The 23,030-nt window shown below is 41.8% G+C and overlaps 1 protein-coding gene across 1 annotated transcript; it reads right to left on the bottom strand.

Moving 5' to 3' along the window:
* Nucleotides 1–9,899: 9,899 nt before the first annotated feature.
* ATP6V1E1 (ATPase H+ transporting V1 subunit E1) lies at nucleotides 9,900–21,909 on the bottom strand. Its single transcript, XM_063445323.1, has 9 exons — nucleotides 21,721–21,909; nucleotides 16,482–16,547; nucleotides 16,068–16,177; nucleotides 15,893–15,959; nucleotides 12,306–12,395; nucleotides 12,154–12,222; nucleotides 11,154–11,248; nucleotides 10,700–10,787; nucleotides 9,900–10,531 (listed from the first exon to the last, which is right to left on the bottom strand). The coding sequence occupies exons 1-9, from the start codon at nucleotides 21,751–21,753 to the stop codon at nucleotides 10,469–10,471; spliced, it is 681 nt and encodes a 226-aa protein (XP_063301393.1). The 5' UTR covers nucleotides 21,754–21,909; the 3' UTR covers nucleotides 9,900–10,468.
* Between the last annotated feature and the right edge of the window lie 1,121 nt (nucleotides 21,910–23,030).

Below are 23,030 nucleotides of genomic sequence, written 5' to 3'. Positions count from 1 at the left end.
TACTTTGTTTCTGCCTGTTTCTAATCTAAAACAGTGTTTTTCACAAATGAGAAGAAGCACAAAAGAATATTAAAATAAGGATATAGTGGGTTTGGTCTAAAAGGACAGTGTAAGCACCAAAATCTTTTAACTTAATGAAGCAGTTTTAGTGTATATACAGGGCCGACACTTCCTATTGGCGACTCAGGCAGTCGCCTAGGGTGCCCCTTAGGGGTCAGTCCGGCCGGGTACAGGTAACAGAAACTCCTGTACAGCAGACCGGACCTCGGCCACACTACACAGGGTAGGAGAGACATCTATGGGTGGGTGACCGCTAAGTAAGAGAGGGGGTGGAGGAAGAGACCACTAAGGGTGAGGGGAGAGACCACTAATATGAAAAGGGGAGAGGAAAGACCACTAATGAAAAAGGGGGGGGGAGCAGAGGAGAGATCACTAATGGAAAGAAGGGATGTTGGGGGAAAGAGTACACTAGGGGAGGAGAGTAGAGACCACTGAGGAGGGGGGAGAGGAGGGACCACTAAGGGACAGGTAGGAGAGAGCACTAGGAGACAGGGGAGTACTACAAGAAAGGGGGCCGGGTGATCACTGTGGGGCAGGGGAGAGCAGTAAAGTATCCTTATACACTACATTCCATAAGCCCACACTTTAGATCCTCTACACTAACACGTAACACATCCCCCTACACACTCCACTCCCTGTGAGCAAACTCATGGATGGAACATGTGGGTGGACTTATGGGCATACTCACCGTCAGGCCCAGACCTTGAGCTGTGCAAAGGGCCCAAAAACAAAAAATATGGAGTGGCTTCACGTTCCCCCAGAACATTGACTTTTGTGACCACAGTTACAAACTGTTCTACACCAGACTGCAGCCAGAGCCCATCATCCTAATCTAGTATATTATTTGTGGCACTAATCTCGAATTTACCTCACATTAAAGGGACACTATAGTACTCAGAACCACTGCAGCTTAATGTAGTGGTTCTGGTGTCTATAGCCTGTCTCTGCAGGCTTTTTACATTGTGCAGAAAGCATAAGTAGCCATAACAGACTCAAAGTATTTGACATCAATGCAAAAATACATTGTCATGGCATGATGCAATTGCACATTTTAACAGAAACATATACTAGACACAAAGTATGTCAAAGAATCCTTACAAGGTTTGCAGTATCATCGTGAGCCAAGACAGTCTTTAAAGTAGTATATATCATCTTCACAAGTTCTCATAGCGCATTTGTACATTATAAGAATTACAAGTATGCTTGCAGAGAGGGCATAAGAGAAAAGAGAAGAAAAGAAAGTAGTGAGCGACCAGAGACCCCACCCATAAAAGGAGGGTGGGAAGGGGGGCCACAGGTCTGTTTCCGTGACCAGTGTCCATCCATGGCACAGCAACCATCAGTCTGCCTACCTGTATACCCTCCACGTTTTTTATAAAATAAAAAAAATAAAAACTGTTTAGACCATTCAACCACCCTCTAGAAATGACTCGCTCGGTAGTAAAGATTGAAATCCTGTATGGCTAGACCCTCCCCCCCACCCTCACCAGATCTTTAGCATCATGAGGACCTCAAGCTCAATGCGTGGCTTAGTTTTGCACCATATGAACCTCAAAACCAAAAGATGTTAAGAACGCGTTGGGAATGGAAATCATTAGTGTCTGAGATATGTACAGAGGTTCATTTTAATGAGCCCCACCCTGCCAAGCCAAGAGAAGTGCAGCCATGACCAGTCCTCCAGGTCCCTTCTGCTCTCAGCTAATAATTGGTAGAGACGTTGCTTGCTAATGTTGAGCGAGTTCTTTATTTACCTACACCCCCAGGTAGTTCAGGGAGGTGGAAAAACAGTAATTTTACTTACCGTAAATTCCTTTTTTCTTAGTATAGTGGCAGTACTTACAAGTGGGATGTTCCTTAGGATTCTGGACAAGAAGCTCCCCCTTCTTTAGAATTTAAATGCTGTGCTCCGCCTGCTGCCTCCATATAAGCTGTAACTCAGAGACACTCACCAGTAATACAAAAGAACCAAAAAACGGAGACCGAATGATGCATAGAATTTTATCTATTTGAAAGCGGAGGGAAAGCCAGTACTGCCACTATACTAAGAAAAAAGGAATTTACGGTAAGTAAAATTACTGTTTTTCCCTTCGTATAGTGGCAGTACTTACAAGTGGGATATAGCAAGACCCCTGCAAACAACAAAGGGTGGGAACTCAGCAGGCCACAGCTTGTAGCACCTTACGCCCAAAGCAGCTTCAGATGATGAGAATACGTCCAGCCTACAATGCTTGATAAAAGTATGTAAGGAAGACCAAGCAGCAGTTTTGCAGATGTCTTCAGGTGAGGCGGCTGCTCTTTCAGCCCAGGAGGTCGTCATAGCTCTAGAGGCACGAGCCTTGAAAGGGAAACTAAGGGGAATCCCTTTGGATTGATAAGCCAACCTGATTGTATACGTTAGCCATCAGGCCAAAGAGGGTCCTGAGACAGCACAACCCCTGTTAGCGCCATGAAAGAATACACATAGATCTAAGGATCTAATCCCTGAGTCATCTGAAAACAGATTTTCAGGGATCTTCCAACATCTAGGAGATGTCACATTCTTTCCAGATCCGACGTAGGAAAATGATAAAACCCCGGTAGGACAATAGGTTGGTAATTGCAGCACCAGAAAAAACCTTAGGCAAAAAAGAAGGCTTGGTGTGCAGGACCACCTAGTCGCGATGAAAAAGGTGAATTCCGGAGAGAAAGAGAGAGCTCGGATCACACCTACTCAACTAGCAGAGGCGATAGGCACCCGGAAAACCGTCTTGAAGGTAAGAAACTTGATATGAACCTCCAGTAAATGTTCAAATGGTGGTTCACAAAGGGCTCGAAGCACCAGACAGATCCCAAGTAGGGAAAGGTACTACTTAGGAGGCCTCTTAAGCCTTATGGACTTAAGAAATCTTAGAAAAAGCAGGTTTGAGGCAAAGCCACGAACCAGGAAGTGATTTAGAGCTGAAATCTGGCCTTTGAGCGAAAACTCCCAGGCCGGCTTCAAACCCATCTTGCAAAAAAGAGACTTTCCGGGATAGAGGCTTTGGCCGGATCCAACCTCGAAGTGAACACCAGGTTCTGAACTTCATCCAAACTCTGAAATAGATTTACGAAGTGGACCAGCGGACAGAAGACAGCAACACATCACATAAAGGTCAGAGAGACCATGGCCTTGAAGGATCACCCTTGCAGCAACCCTGCAGTCAGGTGAAAAATATCCAGAGTTTCCACGGGGAGAGTCACATTCTCCAATATTTGAGAAGAGACTGGAGATGCTAACGTGAGATTGTCAAGTTTTCCACTTCCGAAAACCAACTCCTGTTCGGCCAGAAGGGCAGGACTGCCAATTACTTGCCTTCTTCATCTTACTTATGAACAATCCGTGGTATAAGAGCGACAGGAGGGAAAACATAATCCATGTCGAAGGTCCAAGGTATCGATAGACCGTCTAGGACAACTGGGTACTCTCCTGAATGGAGAGAAGCAAAACATTGAACTTTCCTGTATCTCCTTGTGGCAAACAGGTCTATCTCCGGCCTGCCGAAGCGTGAACCCAGCGCCCAAAAAATTTAGCTTGACAGTGCCCAGTCTGCCTGAGACCAAAGTCTACGGCTGAGGCCGTCTGAACTAACTTTAAAGACCCTCTGACATGGATAGCTGATATAGCGAGAAGATTCGCTTGAGCCCAAGACATATGAGATAGCAGAGCTCTTGAAGAGCTTTTACCTTCGTGCCACCCTGGCGAAAAAAACCACTGTAGTGGCGTCGTCCGACTGAATCCTCATAGCCTGATTTGTGATGGCTGAACGGAAGGAAACCAGTGCCTTCCAAACAGCATTAAACCCTGAAACTTCAGGAAGCGCCTGACTCCACTCCGTTCCAAGACCCTGACGGAACTGAGAAGCTAGATGGGCGCCCCAACCCATCTGGGAGGCATATGTGGATATCATAAACCATTGTTTCTGAGCAAACGATAGGCCCTTTGAGATTTTGCTTCTGTGTTTCCACCAGTTCAGGAGTCCTTTCACCCTTTTGGATAGGTGGAAGGAGAGTCTAGATCTTCCTGTTTTCGTTTCCATTGGGAAAGGATGTCCCATTGCAATGGTTTTGCTTCTGCCTTTGCCCAGGCCACTGCTGGGATTGCAGAAGCGAGGAGGCCTAGAACCTCATAGCATCTCTGATTGAACTTAGGTTTTATGCAGCTTTGATACGGCTTTAAAAATCCTCATTTGTTTCACTAATGGTAGAAAAAGAGAGAGGGACTGTGAATTTCCTCTAAGACCCAAGAACTCTAGACTTCGTGACGCAGTCAGCTTGGATTTTTCCAGGTTCAGGATCCAACCGTGATCTCTTAAAATCTTCATTGTAATCGTGAGATGAAGATTTAGCAGTTGTCTTTATTGGGCCTTCAGGAACCAAACGTCCAGGTATGGAACAATCGAGATACCTTTCAGACGTAAAACCACTGCTATGGATGCCAGGATTTCCGTAAAAGCTCGAAGAGCTGAGGACAGGCCAAAGGGAAGAGTTTAAATGTAAATGGAGAATCCTTCGCTTTCTTGAAACAAGAATGCTTGGGCACTTCCGGATTTGAACCCGGGACCTCTCGCACCTGAAGCGAGAATCATACCACTAGACCAACAAGCCAGTGTTGCTAGAACCGCAAACCTGAGAACTTCCGGTTAGATTCTGAAACCGGTACATGGAGATAAGCATATTTAAACCAACTCCGCCATGTAATCTCCCTTTGTAAAAATGTGTGTCAAAAGACAAAATACGTTCCATACGGAACTTCTGTCATGGTAAGCAGGTGTTTACTAGATTCCATCTGGTATTTGAACCAGAAAAAAAAGGCGTGAGTAAACTCCCTGAAATACTCAACGTTTGGGTACCTCTCTACCACAATTCTTAAAGAAGAAGAGAATTTGTTTACTCTTGATGGATAGCTTGACCGTAGGAAGGATGGACGTGGTTTCGATGAAACTTTATTCTGTAACCTTCTGAAATGGTTCTTGTAATTCACCTATGAAGCACTCTTTCCTAGTCTTGGGTGAAGAACCGAAGGCGTCCTCCCATCTTATGGCGTCAAAACTTCCCCTTTTGTCATGCCTGTTGATTCCTGTCAAGACCACTGGCTGTTTAATTGAGGTACATAGTTGGTCTCCCATACAAGTACTAACGAGGCCCGAGTCTGGATGGCTTCTGAGATCTGACGAGATCAGGGATTTTCAGGCTGGTATGGCCATAGGCCATCATGCTTTTGAAACCTGCAAAACCGCCCTGGTAACGAAAGGACCTCTGACCCTTGTACTGAAAACTTTAATATCCCTGGGTTCTTTAATCCAGAGGCAGGGCTTTCTTCGTATCAGACATCTGTCTAACAATGTCTTCCAAAGGAGTGCCAAAAATTTTTTTTTTTGTTTTTTTTTTTTTTGTTCCTTTCAAAGGGTAATGCACATAAGGGTGCTTTAGACGCAGAGTCAGCTGTCCATGTTCATAGCCAAAGAGCTCTTCTGGCTACTGACGACAAACCCATAATCCTCGCTGATAAACAAAGAAAACTCATCTTTCAGTAGGAACAAGAGATGGGAAGGATCTGTATCAGATTTCCCATAATGTAATCTTCCAGGGCTTGTAGCCAAACGCTCTGAGCTCTGAGAACCGCTGAACCTGCAAATTCAGCTCTGCACTGATATCCTGCGGCCTGGAATATTCTACTACACGAAGTTTCGGCCCGTTCGTCCATTGGGTCTTTAAGCCCTAAGACTTCGCCAATGGGTATAGTGGTTTTCTTTGATAGCTGGTCAATCTGAACATCCACTTAGGAAGATCTTCCCATTTTTCTCCAGACTGTAGCTTGACTTGAACGTACGTCTTTCAAGATTCTTTCATTCTCTATGATGGAGATCCAAGATTTAAGGAGACATTGGGAAACCTTTAACCTTACCCTTGGTAGGTTCAGTTTCTTGTACCGCCGTCGTCACTTTAATAAATTTCTTCAGCTCTTCTGGTGGAAACCCCTCCTCCACACTTGAAGCCAGGCTGGAAATATCCGAAGGCGAAGAGACGTCAGACACAGAAGGAGATCTATTCCTCCTACGCTGTGTGGGCAGTTTCTCCCGAATAGCTTCAAATGTCTGGGACAAATATTCCTGAAACCAGCCCAGGAAGGATGCCATATCAGTCTGCTCGGCTTTTACTAGCCGATCCGTTGCGCACTGATTGCATGTATTTTTGCGACATCCGTCAGGTAGAGGTAATGCACATTCCAGACAACATAAGTGCTTAGATTTACTTGTGGTGTTTGGAACAGAAGTTGACATCTTGTCTATATCTGTCTTATCTGGAGACATAGGACTTATTCTAGAAGCATGCATAAAAACAAAAGGTGAAAAAAAGGAGAGTTCAATAGTTAAACCTCACCTTAAATCACCTAAGATCCGTGTAGGAGGGCAGGTGACACGGAGAACCAGAACTGTACACCCACCCTTGGGGTCAGGAAGGTCCTGCACAGCCATGTATCCAAATTTTAAATTTGGCGCCAAACACAGTTTCGCGCATGCTCAGTAGCGTGATTCTGTGTTTGGTGGAACGCAAAGCCTCCCGGGCGTGCGTTCCACCGCTGTGCGCATGCGTAATGAGCAATGAAGGAGAACCGCCTGGGAACTCCGTCAGAAAAAACCACAAAAGACAGTACCCGGTCACGTTCCGTAACGCGAACACGGAAGTACTGTTGCCGCTCAGTTCCCGCCCGGGAAACTATCGGGCACTCACCTCCCGGTCAGCAACCTGTGCTGAACGCACCAAATCTCCACCTGCCCTGTGGGGGAACCTGTCCGTCCCGTTGCCGGGACAAGAAGAACTGGTGAGTGTCTCTGAGTTACAGCTTATATGGAGGCAGCAGGCGGAGCACAGCATTTAAATTCTAAAGAAGGGGGAGCTTCTTGTCCAGAATCCTAAGGAACATCCCACTTGTAAGTACTGCCACTATACGAAGGGAAAAAGTCAGACCTGCTGCACTGTCCACTTGGGCACAGATATGTTAAGGATCATGGACTGCTTAACCCTACACGATCTTTAACCCTAAAACAGCATCTCTTACCAGTAAATCTAACACGAATATCAACCATAAGGTAACCCACTGCCAATATCAATTCTGATATTAGAAGCGTTTTACTATTTAACAGGTAGTGGTCTGTAACTGCCATCTACTGGCAGTTTTCAGAATTAATCTTAGTGTAATTATGAATAAAGTCTGGTTCCAAGCAGATTATACTGAAATTGGTGCACAGCAGGTGGCAAAGCCAGTAACTGTCACAATCAGCTAGTGACAGGTTGGGAGATCCTTGAGGATCTCCCTAAAGCAGCCTGGAAAAACCACATCGGAGCCACACTTCTGAAGTTAAAGAGCTCTGAGCAGAACTAAGATGCATCTCTAATGGCTGTCTGAGTGATTGCTGCATAATAACCCATCTAGTGGCAATGTAATCACTGCTCTCTCTGAAAAGGCAACATTTACATTGATAGTCCATGGACATGCTATAGACACCACAACCACCTGTAATGTTCTAGTGTACCTTTAACCCTGCTCACTCCAAATTTGCAGGACGTTCAAATGCTGTACTACAGGCACGAACGTCCTCAAGATGTTTTATCAGTTTCTGCAGCCCTGTCCATATTTAATAGATCTTACAGCAAGCATATCAAACGCGTGGCCTGCAAGCAGAGTTTGCCATGCTCCTTCAGGCAGAGTAGGCACCTGCTCTCCACATTGCAGGTGCCTAGTCTGCTTTAATAAAAAAAAAAAAAAAAAAAAAATTTATATATATATATATCTATATATGACATTATTCCAGCACCACTAAACTGCGCAAGTGAGTGAGCAGGTAGGAGACCTCCCGAGAGAAGAGGCCCCACACAAGCTCACAAAGGTAGGGAGCAATAAATAAAATGATGAAAGTGTGTGCAAGAATGTGAGTATTGCAATGGCCGCAGTTGGACAGTGGAGGTGCAACAAAGCATGCAACGTCACATTCCGACGTGACGTCAACATGCTCCACCTTCACAGGGTTTCAAGGAGTAGTGGGAGGATCAGCTTTGGCACAAGGTGCGGCCTGTGTCATTGGGGGGTATACCAGAGGCATACTGGCAGCGTCAATGTGAGTGGAGTCAGTTTGTTAACCAGTTTTTTTTTTTTTTTTTTTAAAAAGGGCCAGGGGTTTAGTAGAGTGGAGTGCTAGGATTTAGTAGAGAGGATGCTGGTTTATTTTTGTACTGTACTTTTCAAAACCAACCTATGTTTCTATACAAATGTAAGTTTGCTTTTTCTTTTGCAGCCCACAAACTTAAACCTTGTTCTTTTGGCCCATGCAAGCCTTTGAGTTTGACATGCTTGTCTTACAGCACAGTGTGCTTTGTTATTGCCGGTTAATCACAATTATTAGGTTTTAACAGGCAATTAAGAGAACTGGAGACAAATTTCAAAATTAAATAGGCTGTGCAATAAAGGATGATCAAATATTAAATCTCTCCTAACAGAAAATGTGTAGGGTAACTAGATCACATGTAGGGGAAATGTGGCTGAACAAACAGTAAATTGATTTCTAAATAGCAGAGAACTGATTATGCACCAATACCACTTAATTGTTTTAGAAACATCTTGAAGATGTAATGGTTCAGAGGCATAGTGCTCTTCCAAATGAGTTCAGTTTGCAACACCAGGGTTATAAAAAGATAATAGGGGAATTATTCCCCACTGGACAATTTTTTTATTTTTTTAAACCAGCAGTACCGTTTCTCAGCTACAAATGAGAATTTTCTGCTAGTTCTAGAAGAGCTTTGGGTGTTTTGCAGGATGGCATATCCTATGGCCCGGTGTTTAAAACTAGAGCAATAATCAAGCAGGTTACACTGCCCATGGTGTCATGGTTGTGGATTTATTTTCCGCATGAGGGCCATCCTTGACCTCTATATAGCACAACTAAATAAACACTTAGTGTCCTTATATCAAATTGCCATATTTAAAGGACATTAAATTAAGCTATATTTAAAACCACAAACAAAGAATTTAGGGTGTATATTCACACGTTAGGAAACAAAATAAACCACCCAGCCTTCCTACCTGCACCTTTTAGCGAGGTCACGTTAATGTCTTAACTACTGGCACTAGAGGACCACTGTAAGCTCACAGCTCCCTTGCTACCCATATACAACAGATTAGGCAGGTGTGTATTTTGTCAAGTAAACCCCCAAAAGTGTAGGTTTTTCCCTTTCTGGGCTTCTCCTACAATCTCATCTTACAGGTGCAAAAAAAAAAAGTTAGTTTGCTTATCAAATCTCCACTTATTAGCAAGTCAAGTGTACCAAGGAAATAAAATGAGACTGGAAAATTTACATGCCCTGCGATGTAAAATGACATTTCATAAATACTGCACATTTACCATTTCTGCATAAATTAAAGGCCATTTCTGGCAAGGGACTTTGAATCCGCATATGGGTTCACTTTTGCAACAGCCCTGGGAGAATGTACTTACACATCACTTCTTCCTGGTGTGCAGATAAACCTGCATAAAAATGAGGGACTCCAGGTAAGCCACCCCCCTGTTTACAAAAAAAAGGTCATAAATGAGTGTTGCTAAAATACACATTTTATTAATGTGTGTTGCAAAGTGTGTCTCTCAATGCATGTGTACCTGTGAAGGGGTTTTGTGTGAGAATTTGTTGGTCTCTGCACACCAGGGAGTATGTGCCAGAGGGGCACAGCAAATTTAGCAGGGAGGGTTGTCATCTTATGGAAATCTTTACCTGAAAACTGCAAGTTAAAATGAAAACTAAATAAATGCCACCAGAGGTGGAAGAATCTGTCAGAATAAGTCCATACAATTTTATTGCAATAAATAAAAGACAGCTTAATATTGGACTCTTGAATAAGGGCAGACACGGATTTACTAAAAAGCCACATATACAGAAACCATGAATACAATGTGTGTTCCAGCCAGCAGTAGCATGGGTGGCATCTATACACTGTTGACAGGGAGAGTGCAGCAGCCTGTTTGTGTACATTAGAACAATGTACTGGGAGCATTGCGGTTTACAACTGCAGGGTACAGAGCTTAACAAGGGAGAAATAAACTGGTACTTATTACAATGTATAAACAAGATCTGTGATAGCCAACAAATAAACCTCCACAAGTAGAACTATCTAGAGTAGTACATGTTGGAGGCTCCACTAGAGAGAACACCTATGTTTTGCTTTGGTAGAACAGACAAGCCACAATATACAATTTAGATATCCGGTTCACATGCACTCTCCCTAAACACATCGTTAAGTTTCAAATAGCAGAACAAGAGAACAGGAAACAAAAGAAGGGAATCTCTCCCACCCACTCCGCTGTATGGCAGTAGAACATTCTTCTAAACTCCTTTACCAGGATCAGTCCAAGAACTTCCTGTTTGGGTTGGCCCCGAACAAAGCTACTCTGATCTCTGGCATCATCTGTTAGAGACACAGGGTTAGAGAGAGTTAAAAATGGTAAGAGTCACCAAATAACCTGCATGAAGCAAAATTGAGGTTTTTAAATGGTTTCTTTAAAGCACATTAACATAATGTTATAAAAATGTTTAGAATTTCAGATTGCCCATTCCATACTGCATGTACAGTTACCTGCTGAGCTATCAGGTCCAGTCTGCTCTCCAGTGTATTTGACACTTTAATCTTTCCGTCTGCATTGTACATCTCAATTCCTCCAGCTCTACAAAAGAGCAAACAAAGGTGGTAACAGTCTGTTAGAACAGGGGTTTGGTTTTCACCTATACTCACAATTCAGCCATCTTAGCATCAGAAGCAAAGTACAGTAACTATGAGCATGACAGTGTTTCAGCCAGCCTTTAGCATTCAATTACATTTTCAAATTTAGGAATGAAGGAGGGCCAGTGGCTTAGAAAACAGGAATTGTGACATTTTAGGCCCCTCAGTCTTCATGCTATAGATTCTGATCGGGAAGCATAAAACACTAATTCTTTTTAATAAATAAAAATTGGGAAAACTATTCCTTCTACTGGCTCTACAGAACTTACAATTAAGTTGCAGAACCAGTTGATGTCCAACAGATACTCACATTTCATGGGATAAGAAACTCTCCTCATCAATCCCCACTTCCAAGCTCTTCTTAGTAGCGCCTCTGTAGATTGGAATGCTCTTTTGTACAGCAGTCTAAGAAGATAAAAGCTAGTGTTAAGAGTTTTACTTGCATCACACACACAGCTTAAAGTTTCAGTCCTACACGATTAGGCCAGGCCTTAAAACGTTGCTTGCTACTGCAAGCCTCGATGGTGCATGGCACCTAAAGCTGAATTTCTACTCCCCAGGGCGGGCGGATTTTTAGAGACACAGATTCCTGCACACGCATTACACATGCTCTATAGCAAAGACAGTGTCCTGCAGTCTGACAAAAGGCAAATGTTGTCATTTCAAACAAATGGCAATGTTTACATTTCTCAGTCTGAATGCCTCCGTCTGTGAGCTACTATGGGCAGTTCCTTGTGAAGAGACTTTGAAGAATTGGAGGTCTTCAGGTTTAGTGTTGTAGAAAACTGCTATGAGACGCATCCATTTGGCAGAGCTTGGCAAGTGATACACATGCACTTTGGATTAGACACGAGATAAGAGCAGAAACCACCCAAATGTTTATTGGTTGGTAAGAATGTTTAATCTAAAATGGAAGGAACTACAAATACATGCATTTGTTAAAGAAACACTGTAGGGCACAATGTCATCTCAATGCACTGGTTATAGGGCCTGGAGTCCTCTGATGCTAACCCTCCATCTACTGTTGAGCAGTTTAAACACAATCATTTTTTGCCCACCAACAAGCTGGCCTTTACAGGGGCAAAGGCACAGATTATATACTTCCCCCTCTAACCATACAAATTACAGCAATGGTGGCTGTGATAGCCTGTGAATCTCTGAGTGTGTCCGCTTACTGCCGTCAGTCTAATTAATGCTTTCCTTATTTGCCAAAGAATCAGAGGGGATGGACTGTTTGGGAAGGTCACTTCGCATTATAAATAGCACAACACGGAAGAGGCGGGGGGTGGTTATAACAAACAGTTACCAACCTTAACTAGTGGGAGATCTTGTTTACGACACCGAATCATCACCTTTAGTTCAAGAAGTTGATAAAAACCCTGAGAAAGAACAGAGGGTCTTTAGAATTATTTATTTAATTTTTAAAGTTCATGGTAGCACATTGTACATGAGTGGGTAATACCTGTAGAATTAGTCCATCTAACAAGGCTTGGTAACGACCAGCATCCTTCACCACCCGAATAAGCCTCTGCTTGGCCTCACTAAGTAAATCCTGCAGACAGAAAAGGGGACTTTGTAAGTGTTTATACATCTGAAAACATAATTCTTATCTCTGTATACAATTATAAATCATGAACATATTACAACATCCAAAAGGGACATTTATCAATAAATGGGTCTTAGATTTTGTATGCAGAATCTATTGCTTATTTAAAAAGGGGCACACCAGGCAGTTAAACGAATCCTATAGTGCCAGGAAAACAAACCTGTTTTCCTGGCACAATAGGGTCCTGGAGTGCCCCCCTCATGGGGCTGAAGGTGTTAAAACCCCATCAGTAACTTACCTGAATCCAGCGCCGATGTCCCTCAGCACTGGGTCAGACACTGCCCATGCCCCTTCCCTGCTGACATCAGGGAGATCTAATGCGCATGCATGGAAATGGGGAAAGTCTGGCGCTAGAGGTCCGCAAGGAGATCCAGCGTCAGATAACGGACCAAGAGTCCGTTTGGATTCAGGTAGACAGCCACTGAGGGTCAAGTTCGAGCTGCAATGTAAACACTGTAGCTGAAGTGGTGTAGGTGCCTACAGTATTCTTTACGTTAAAGTGAATACACAAAATTGAGAAACTAACACCTGTATTTTGAGCTTGGTTTTCCTGCAGTGCTGTAAAAGGTTTTGCTGTTTACAGCAGTGTAACCCAGGCTCCTTAGCCGCATGTTCCTGATTCCCAGTCTGAAAGAAACATACCTATTGCAGCCAATGAAAACAGAGACATGTCGTCTTGTCTGTGAGTATTCCTTACACTACATATCTTAAGAACCAATGCAAGTAATACATTCTCCTCCAGCTCCTGCCAACCAACCTCACTACCCACAGTTAACTCCTTCCCTTACCAGGACTATAAATGAACCTCCCTATATAGATAGAGAACACAAAGCGCTATATGCATTTAGGAGTTTGACTCTTTGTATTTATTCACAATAAATATGACATCTAATGTGGTGAGGAAATATTTGCATTTGTAAGTGTCTGAATGCTGAGGACTCAGGAGGCATGGGTATTTATTGAGCTTATTGAAGCTCAGTCACACCCTGTAAGGGATAGAGCAAAGATGGAAATGACAGTCAGAGAAGCAGAAAATCGGATCAAAATAAATATTAAACAGGCACTTAAATTTCTACACGATTTAGAAAACTAAATTTAGGGGGGAATTTTTTTTTTTTTTTTAAACCCACGCATTTAGTGACAGAAGGTTTACAGTTTGAAGGGTGGGGAATTTGCATTATTTTTTTTTATTTTTTTAAACCTAGACAGTTCCTTTAACCCCTTAAGGACACATGACATGTGTGACATGTCATGATTCCCTTTTATTCCAGAAGTTTGGTCCTTAAGGGGTTAAAGGAGTAGCACATTAAAGAATTTGCTGGCTGGCCTCTTTTGATAATCTCTGCCAGTCCAGAGCAATTGGAGGGTAGTGCACATGTGACAGTTGCCCTGCTGCACCAATTAGCATTCCCTCAGAGATGCATTGACTTAGCATGAAGATGCTAAAATGGCATAGTAATGCAGAGCATGAAGACATTTTAAGTCATAACCACAGCTGGAAGCTCTTCTAGTGGCTGTTATGTGAGACTAAAGTAAAGGAAGCTTATGCCCTGCTAAAGTAGTCTATTTGCTTAAAAAAAAAAAAAAAAAAAAAAAATTAAGCTTTAGTGCTTATAGTGTCCCTTTAACTACAATTAAATTTAAGCCACCTAACATCACAAAAAAACAACAACAAAAAAAACAAAACAAAAAAAGCCAAACTTCCTATTGAGTCATTGTTATGTTAAACTAAGCTTTGTAATTTGGAGTTTAGCAAATGAAACCTTACAGATTACAATGCTTATGTTAAACTAACCCGCTTTGCCTCAGAACCAGAAGATGTGATAATTGGGCTTTCAAATCAATCATGAAGGACTCCCATAAATCCAGGAGTTCTCACAGTAGCCTTTGAACAGAACATGGTAATGCTGAAATCCTGGAGAGTTTAACAAGCACTACACCAGTTGGGGAACCTACAATTGAACCCCCAGTAGGGCAAAACAGGTAATCTGCAAATATTTGGAAGGGGGTAGGCCTGAACACAAAATTCCATTCCTTTCTCCCTTCAAGAGAGATATATTCACACCAACATCAAATGTTAAGAACTCTATCCTGGTCTGGGTTGCAAGGCATGTTGCATTTTGACAGTAAACAGCCTTTTATATAGCTATGGCTGAGGATTAAGAGAAAGACGTTCAAAGAAACACACCTAGGAAATGCTGTGGTTCAAGTGGGGAAGGGTAAATTTTTTAGTAGTAACAGTTTGTGTTTTTAGCATTTTACATGGAAATGTGTGCAATAGGAGCAAAGAAAAGGAAGATAAATACGTTATGCGCACATTAACTTTGCTTCTGTTGGTTCATTGGCTGCATACAGATTTAGAATACGGTACATAGAACAAGGTAACTTTTTTTTTAAAGCATGCTGTATAATGTAGGTCCATTGGGTGCTACATAAATTGATGTTTCACCTTAACTTGCAAGTCACAGAAGAAGTAAATAAAAATAAAAAATAAATAAAAATCTGTATAACTGGCGTTGAGTTCCCACACAAAGAACATAAATAAAAGAGTACATTTTGTACAGTGGTTAGTAGGTTTCCAACTAGATCAATGCAGCAGTTTTAATCCAAGGGCAGAAGATTTCCAGGGAGGTCACAAAGCACAGGAGGAAAAACAGGATCTGCTTCTCTGTATCTATAGATTTTCAGAATGAGCATTGTCCTTTTTTGTGCCTTTATGCAAGAGGAGATGTTGTGTCATCTGAACACAGTATTTATTATATAAACATATTGATGGGCTACACACTGGGCTTGTTTAGGTAAACATTGCTTTGTGTAAGTTTATTTTACACCAGTGAAAATTCCACAAAGAAAATGCTAATTATGAGGTTGGGGCACCTTTGCAGAGGACATATGCACAATTCATACCACACACTAAAATATTAAAAAGGGAATGGAACAGGAATGGGGATTTGGGATTTTTGCAAGTTAATCATAACCATATACAAATGTACATTTTCAAGTTTCAATCAGCAGAATCAAATGTGGTTTTAACAAAAGCATGAAGTAAATTTGCGGTGTGGCCAGTAGTTTCAACTTTCCCCAGAATTCCATAAATAAAGTTGAGCAAACTAATAGTTTTCGAATGGTTGAACCATTTTCAGGCATCAGCAGGATTGGCCTGCTGGAAGAGGAAGTATAACATTTCTAGGTACCTGCAATTGCAGTTCTTGGGCTAGTTTCATTATATCTTGTGACCACATAAGCCACTTTGGTAATTTGGAAACAAATGTGCATGATATAGTAAGTTGTGAATTAGTCTGATCTACTGGCTATGGAAGCTTTTAGTGTCAGTTTCAGGTAATGGGAGCTAAAATTACTTGTGTCCAGTTTGTACCCCCCCTCCCCAAAAAATTAAAAATATTTAGACTTTGCAGTACATCCAGTAATTCATGTATACTCACAGAAATCAGGTCATCCCGAGCTTTCAACACTTTTAGTCTTGCTTGGTTCATCAAGTTTGACATTTGACTGTAAGAAACAAGTTAATTAAGTAAGGTTCACTGAAAAACATGCACTTTTATATCACTAAATTGCTTATAGTCATCTGGAAAAAGCTCCAAAGCAGAGGACAGTTACATTTTCTTTTGCTGCTCAATCTGTTTCTCTTTCTTCTCATAATACTCCATTATTTTCAGTCTCTGTGTCTGGACCAAGCGACCCTTCTCAATATTGAACTCTTCTTCTGCCTAGAAAAGGCATAAGATTTTCTAAATTAAGAGACTTACAAAGCCGAATATAACAAGACTATACTGATATGTAGTGAGAGGTGAATGATGCTACTGGATGTGGAGTTACACCACTGACAGCAAGAGAAGATTGTTATATGCAGTGTTACATACAGAAAATGTGCACATACATATTCCGAGCACCGCAACCACTTCAACAAAATCACTGAAGCAACCATAGTGCCTGGAGTAGCAAGGTTTGTGAATCATTCAAAAACACATTTGACTGAAATATACATATGGAATGGTGTATTCTCAATTTTACCTTCGCATCAATCTCCTCTGCTTTCTCATTAGCCTCCTGCTCAATGAAAGCCATCATGTGCTTGATCTAGAATAGAGAGGGGGGGGGGGGGGGGAATGGAATAAAAAAAATTAAAACCAAAAACCACACAATTGATAGTTTCTACATTTCCCATGACAGACTAAAATGCAGAGACCAACAGAACAAAGATGCCCCAACTATATCTTTGATATTAGCAGGATGCAGCTATATTAAATAATGAAATAGAAGAGAACAAAGAACGAAGACCTACAGAATTCTAAAAGAAGACTGCAGCACACCTAACCCAGTTTGACCAGAATGTGAAAAAGTAGTAGCAAAATGGAGTATTTCTTTCCTGCTTACCCAACATTCATAATTGCATGGTCTATGAATCACAATAAGCCATTTAGTAAATAAGTGACATTTTATTTTATTTTTGCACAAATCATTGCAATCGCAAATTTTGTCTGACACGGACAGGTAAGACACAAAGCGTTGTAAATTTTATAAGCTGGCTAAGGAATTTGACACTGTCTGCCACATCTTTAAAGCAAGACCAAGCTTGTGCAGCATAGTATTTGGTCTATTGATATGTAGATGACAGAATATAATTTGGTGCCCAGTCATTCTACAACTTTTAAAATGCTTTTATTACAGGTGGACCACCCTTGAACTATACTATCCTTATTTCTTATTTCCCCCGTGACCAAAACCCAAGTCATGACCTTTCTAGGAACAGTGGGGTACTATAGGACGTTTGTCCCAAATTACAGTGCCATAAGAATTTGCTTCGCCAAGTAGAATGGGCCCCGAAATGAAAGCAGCAACTTAAAGCAGCCCTCGTTAATGCCCCTATCCAGGCAGCTACCACTCCAACAACACTTTTTATGGTTTGGATGTAGTGCTGAGCCAGGTCAGGGACAGTGACTGAGAACACCCTGTAGCTTAACAGAGTCAGAAACTGATGTCATTGCTGCCATCAAGAAAGGGTGATTTGCAGTGGTGTGGGACCTAAAAAAGGTACAACTTTAGCTCTATGGACAACAGTTTACATTGCCAACGGATCACAACTCGGTAGTGTTGATAAACCGAGTGGCGGGGGACAATGCCAGACTGGAGAACGTCAACTTGAAGTCTAGAAGTAATCTTTGAGTCAAATCCAGCCTGAGCAACTCACAAGCTTATTACTTCGCACAATGGTCTTACTTGGATAGGGCCACCTGTTCCAGTATTCACCTTTTAAAAAACAGACCTCAAAAACCATAGGATTTTATCTGTACCTTGGCTTCTAATGTAGGGAAATGTGTCCTGGAATGTTGCTACACAGGACTGATTTATCCAAATTATAGACACTTGGAGGTTTTAACTTAGCGCCCAACTAGTTCAGTCTGACAAACGCTACTGTGTTGTAGTGGTTTAAATTTGCTAACACTGACAGATATAACATTGGATATGGAATTTGCAACAACTTATTCCGTGAGATATCACTTCCAACCAAAGCACTGCATTTTTTAATTCTCTTTCATCTACCACCATAAAAGCCTGCAAATTCACGCAAGCTCAATTTAACCATCAACCCGTAAATGTAAAATTTCTTATTTTTTTCACAACCCTGTAATGGTTGAAAAGGGAATCACATCCATTTACTCTTTTCTAGATCCTACTCCTTGTTCAGTTATTTAAAATAGAACTGAGTCACAATCAATACCCAAGTTTGCATCAATCAAGTTAGACACTACCACCACCACCACCACCCCTCTCTCCACCACCCTCTTGGTCTCACCAGATTAACACCCTCATTAGATACATCTACAACCTTGTACTCCTGTATTCCTTTTTATCTATTCTGTCTTGATATACACCTGTTCTTAAAAGAACACCAAACCCGAAATTTCAAGGGGCCCATTTGACCATGCCAGATATTTTGGAGGCACAACTATTTATGCTCAAATTAAAGAATTTGCATTATTACCATTTCTCTCCCAGCAAACATGTTTTTATGGGGATGTAACCAACTGACAGTTGTTGCAAAGGTGCACTATGTGGCTGCTCACATTTCCACTGTTTCTTGTCTACAATCAGCAAATTTATTTTGATGCCAGAATTTGTCATCTTTAGTAGCCTACCTCCAATTGTGTCACCATTCACACTTGTTATGAGACTTGGCAGCAATGGCAACAACCCATCGCACCATCCCTCTCGCTAAAGATATATTTTTAGTTTGGCTCTCCAAATAGACTGGTTAGACACATTAGCTAATACAAATATTTGAGGGCTAAAAATCTAACACCAAAACATAGGACCACTCTATCCAACAGCATTTCCACTTCTTTTGATAAGTGACCCCATTGAGCATGCAATAACTATTGGAACTCACACCCCTTCCTTGATAACTTTGTAGTATAAGAACTTCAGTCTGAAATCCCAGATTTCTGATCCACATCCAGTTTAGATTTAGAATCCAGGTTCTTTAACATTTTGGCCTATTGGCCCTCCAATTATTTCCTTAAAGGATCACTATAGTGTCAGGAAAACAAAGCGGTGTTCCTGACACTATAGTGCCCTGAGGGTGGGGGCGCTGAAGGGGTTAAAAGCCTTCAGTTACTTTCCTTAATCCAGCGTCGGGCTCCCTCAGCACTGGTGACCTCTCTTCCCGGGCCAACGTCAGCTGAATTGAATGCGCAGCAAGCATTCAAAGTGTCCATAGGAAAGCATTTCTCAATGCTTTCCTATGGACGCTCTGGAGGCATAATATGCCTCCAGCGTCGCGGATGCGGCTCTAGTGGCTGTCCGGAAGACAGCCACTAGAGGCTGTCTTAACCGCAAATGTTAACATAGCAGTTTCTCTGAAACTGCCATGTTTGCACCTGAAGGGTTAGAGCTAGAGGGACCTGGCACCCAGACCACTTCATTGACCTGAAGTGGTCTGGGTGACTATAGTGTCCCTTTAAGTCTTTGCATAATCGTAATCCTTTATACATGACCTTTGCTCTGCATAATTTATGGCAGGCCTGCGAGGCACCTTTGTTTTTGTTTACTGTACTTAGAGGGACACTATAGTCACCAGAACAACAACAGCTTAATTTAGTGGTTCTGGTGTCCGTACCATGCCCCTGCAGGCTTTTCAATGCCAATGCTGCCATTTCAGAGAAAGAGGCAGCAGTAACTCAGACGCCCACTAGAAGAGCTTCCTAGTTCAGCGCTGCATTAAACGCAGCACCTACATTCAGTGCCTGATCACTCCCCATTGAATTAATGCATCCATAGGAGAAATGATTGTCGCAGCGCTGTGTTTTGCCATGCGTGCACAATAGCACTGGATTTGTTGAGATCATCACGATTGACGCCAGCTGCATTCCAACACTACAGTGAATATTTAAATAAAAAAAAAAATAAAAATCTGACATTGTATTAGTCAAATAACCATAGCAATTAAAATCTAACTTACTTTTCCCTACATCAGTATATTCCGCTTACTGCCTGCCATGGTCAGAATGCTATAAGAAGAGCATACAGCAAAATGGACCATCAAGATTTTTAATAAATCTGCAATTCTAAAAGCAAGCAGAAGCGTAATAAATTCTGGTCAACTGAAGATGGCATGGCAGATAGAGGTTTTACAATGTGGGCATTACCCCAGAAATATATTTATAAAAATATTTTACCAGGAAAGATACATTGAGATTTCTCTCGTTTTCAAGTATGTCCTGTGAGATTATTGAAGTATATCATTCAATGTTTTAAAGCAAGTCGTAATAAAATTAAGCAAAACCGAAAAATATGCTTTTTTGCCATTTGCAAAAGAGAAGCAAAAAATAAAATGATGTTCTGAAAGTCTGATTCTACTGCAATGTACAAAGTCATCATAAACCATTTGTTTTTTCCCTGTAAACGAGGAATTGGCCCAATCTTCCTCAAACAACCCACAGTCCAGTCCTGGCTGGGTGTAAACTGGATACCACTCAGCACTGGCTTTCAAATCTAGAAATGAGCAGTTTCTACCTAAACCCACTATTTACTGTCAACAAGACCTGCCAGGCAGGGCACAGGAGATATAATTAACCATTCAGAGCCCATTCCAGAAACAAGATAGTTGGAAAAAGGGCCAGATTCACAAACTTTGCAGTGCCTAGCAGGATTATTTACGAACGTGTTTGGGGCTAAAATTGTAAATTCACATTCTTGACAATTCACACTTTCATGAATGATTCTGAGTGTGTGTGTGTGCGCACAGCATGAGTAGTATACACACACACACAACTTCTCAGCCATGAAAGTTATAACAATCTACAGAACAACTCCCTTTTTTCAGGATGCCTCATAGTCATGTACAAAGTAATGTGCTAGACCTGTATCAACATAGTAGTTTATGGTAAGGAGGTACTTACTAAAGTTCTCTGTACCCTCAGACCATATGACAGAATCTAAAGATTTTGAGCTACATTATATAGACTATACATTCATGTGGGGAAAAAAAAAAACATGGATTCCATAGCTCTGGAAATATTGTCAGACTGTTTGCAAAAAAAAGCGAGGTTTTGTGGGAGGAAGGGGGTCTAGTTTCAGTTCCTGAATTTCCAGTAGTGAAATCATGTGATCTAGGTCCTTTACAAATTCATGCACAGATCAGATGAGTCTCAGCTCATTGTGAAACAGACAGTACACAGACTGTAAAACTAGGGTTAACTATAGAATAAAGATGAACCTGAAATAGATATTTAACGCTAACCTAGTCCACAGCACAGAATAACCCATTTCAGTTTCATTAAAAAAAAAAATATATATATATATATATATATATATATGAATATATTTTATTAAAAGTTAATTTAAAAAGGCTGTGACAGGAAGAATGTATAGTTAATTCATCATCCAATCAAAATGTACAGATCTACATCTGCCATATTACACGGCCAGGTCACTGTTTATTGACAATATCCATCTGAGAGCAGGACAGAGAGTGTGCTGGCCTGGAACACCACACAGCCCCCCACTATAACATCATTATATTGATACACTTATTAAGGGGGATGGGGGGCACAATTACAAGATACAGATGTGACTGACAGTTAACCCACCACCACCAGCAGTGTCCCCTTAATTCTACAAGCCCCCGGCCCCCCTGAGGTTCTGCAGTGTGCCCCATCTACCTCCCCCTCATTCCATGGTCCCCCCATCTCCCTCCCTCCCTCCCCCGGATCCCGGGCAGTGTGCCCCTCATTGTGAAGCCCGGACTAACCTGTTTCTGCACGTCCGCATCGCTGAGCGCCATGGTGCCGGCTGGTTCGCGGTCCGATGTGGAGAGAAGGAGCGGCGGCTGGGACCGATAGGAAAAGCTGAAGGCCTCGTACAGGGGGAGCGACAATGACACCTAGCACCGGCTGCTTCCTCTTATACACAGGTCACCTGACTGCGGCCCGGACACGCCCAACTCCGGTCATGTGAGGGTTGCCCTTGGAAACCACCGGGAGCCCCGCCCACCAGTCAGCTGACTCCACCATCAGGGCCAGGTAGCTCCGCCCACCCGACATCAGAAGGTCACCCTGAGAGTTTACATTGACATCTGACCACAATATGTCATCCCTTGTCTGGGGTCAATAAAGATTTCCTACATTCTATTATTATTATTATTATTATAAAAATAAAATAGATAATATCTTTGAGACTTTGCATTAGAGGGGAATGTGAGTCCCATTTAATCTCACTCCAATGAAAATAGCATTTAATCTGTGTAACTTCAGATATAGAACCAACGCCACCCTGCAATAAGAGAAATTAAAAGGCAAAATCACCTAATTAGCATTGTACAAAAACTGCCATTAGATTGGGAAGAACAATCAGCAATATTCACAACTTGGTTGTTTAAAACACTTCTACAATTTGTTGATTAACTACAAATCCATGTTTAGTTTAGTGAATAAATCCCGTAAACGCATACTTAAACCACCATAACCACTACATTGCTGTTTAGTTGTTATGGTGTTTAGAGTATCACTTTAAAGCAGCTCTGTGCCCTAAACTTACCTCTCTTCTATCGATTCCTCATCTCTTCCACTCTCTGAATCTGTTATTTTATTTCTTCTGGAGCAGCGTCTAATTTGTCTTACATATGTTTCCTACATTTGCCATTTCTTGACAAAAGGCTGAGTTTAAGGCTAGCTCTACTTTCTTTGTCGATTCTCATTTTCCCACAACACTCATCTGCCCATTGCATCCTTCTTCACGATTCTTGCGATGCTCCATAGTACTTCTCCAAGCGTGCCCTGCGTGGTTGCAAAGGTAACTGTTTTCGGTATCTGCAGTAGCATTCACATTGTATGGGCAAACATAGGTAGTGACTACATGTAATTGCCATGCTCCGGAACTTGGCTGCACAATGGGATCCATTGCCACCATCAACTGTAAAAAAAAAAAAAAAAGTAAGTTTTTAAAGGCAAGAATAGAACAAAAAAAATAAAATACATATTCCAGGGACATTTAGAAATCAGGAAGTCAGAGTGGACCCTATAAAACAATGCAGGTCACAGACCTTTCTTTTGTCTTTTTATG

Source organism: Pelobates fuscus, chromosome 3, assembly GCF_036172605.1.
Source record: "Pelobates fuscus isolate aPelFus1 chromosome 3, aPelFus1.pri, whole genome shotgun sequence".
NCBI classification, from domain to species: domain Eukaryota; kingdom Metazoa; phylum Chordata; class Amphibia; order Anura; family Pelobatidae; genus Pelobates; species Pelobates fuscus.
The sequence above is the reverse complement of the archived record's forward strand: the minus strand, read 5'-3'. Positions and strand labels throughout refer to the sequence as shown.

What these genes read in the sequence shown, in the direction of transcription:
- ATP6V1E1 (XM_063445323.1), bottom strand. Translation starts at nt 21,753, where the DNA reads ATGGCGCTCAGCGATGCGGACGTGCAGAAACAG. An exon ending in ATGCGGACGTGCAGAAACAG is followed by an intron (nt 16,548 to 21,720) that starts GTTAGTCCGGGC and finishes TCTCTATTCTAG; the next exon opens with ATCAAGCACATGATGGCTTT. An exon ending in CAGAGGAGATTGATGCGAAG is followed by an intron (nt 16,178 to 16,481) that starts GTAAAATTGAGA and finishes TGCCTTTTCTAG; the next exon opens with GCAGAAGAAGAGTTCAATAT.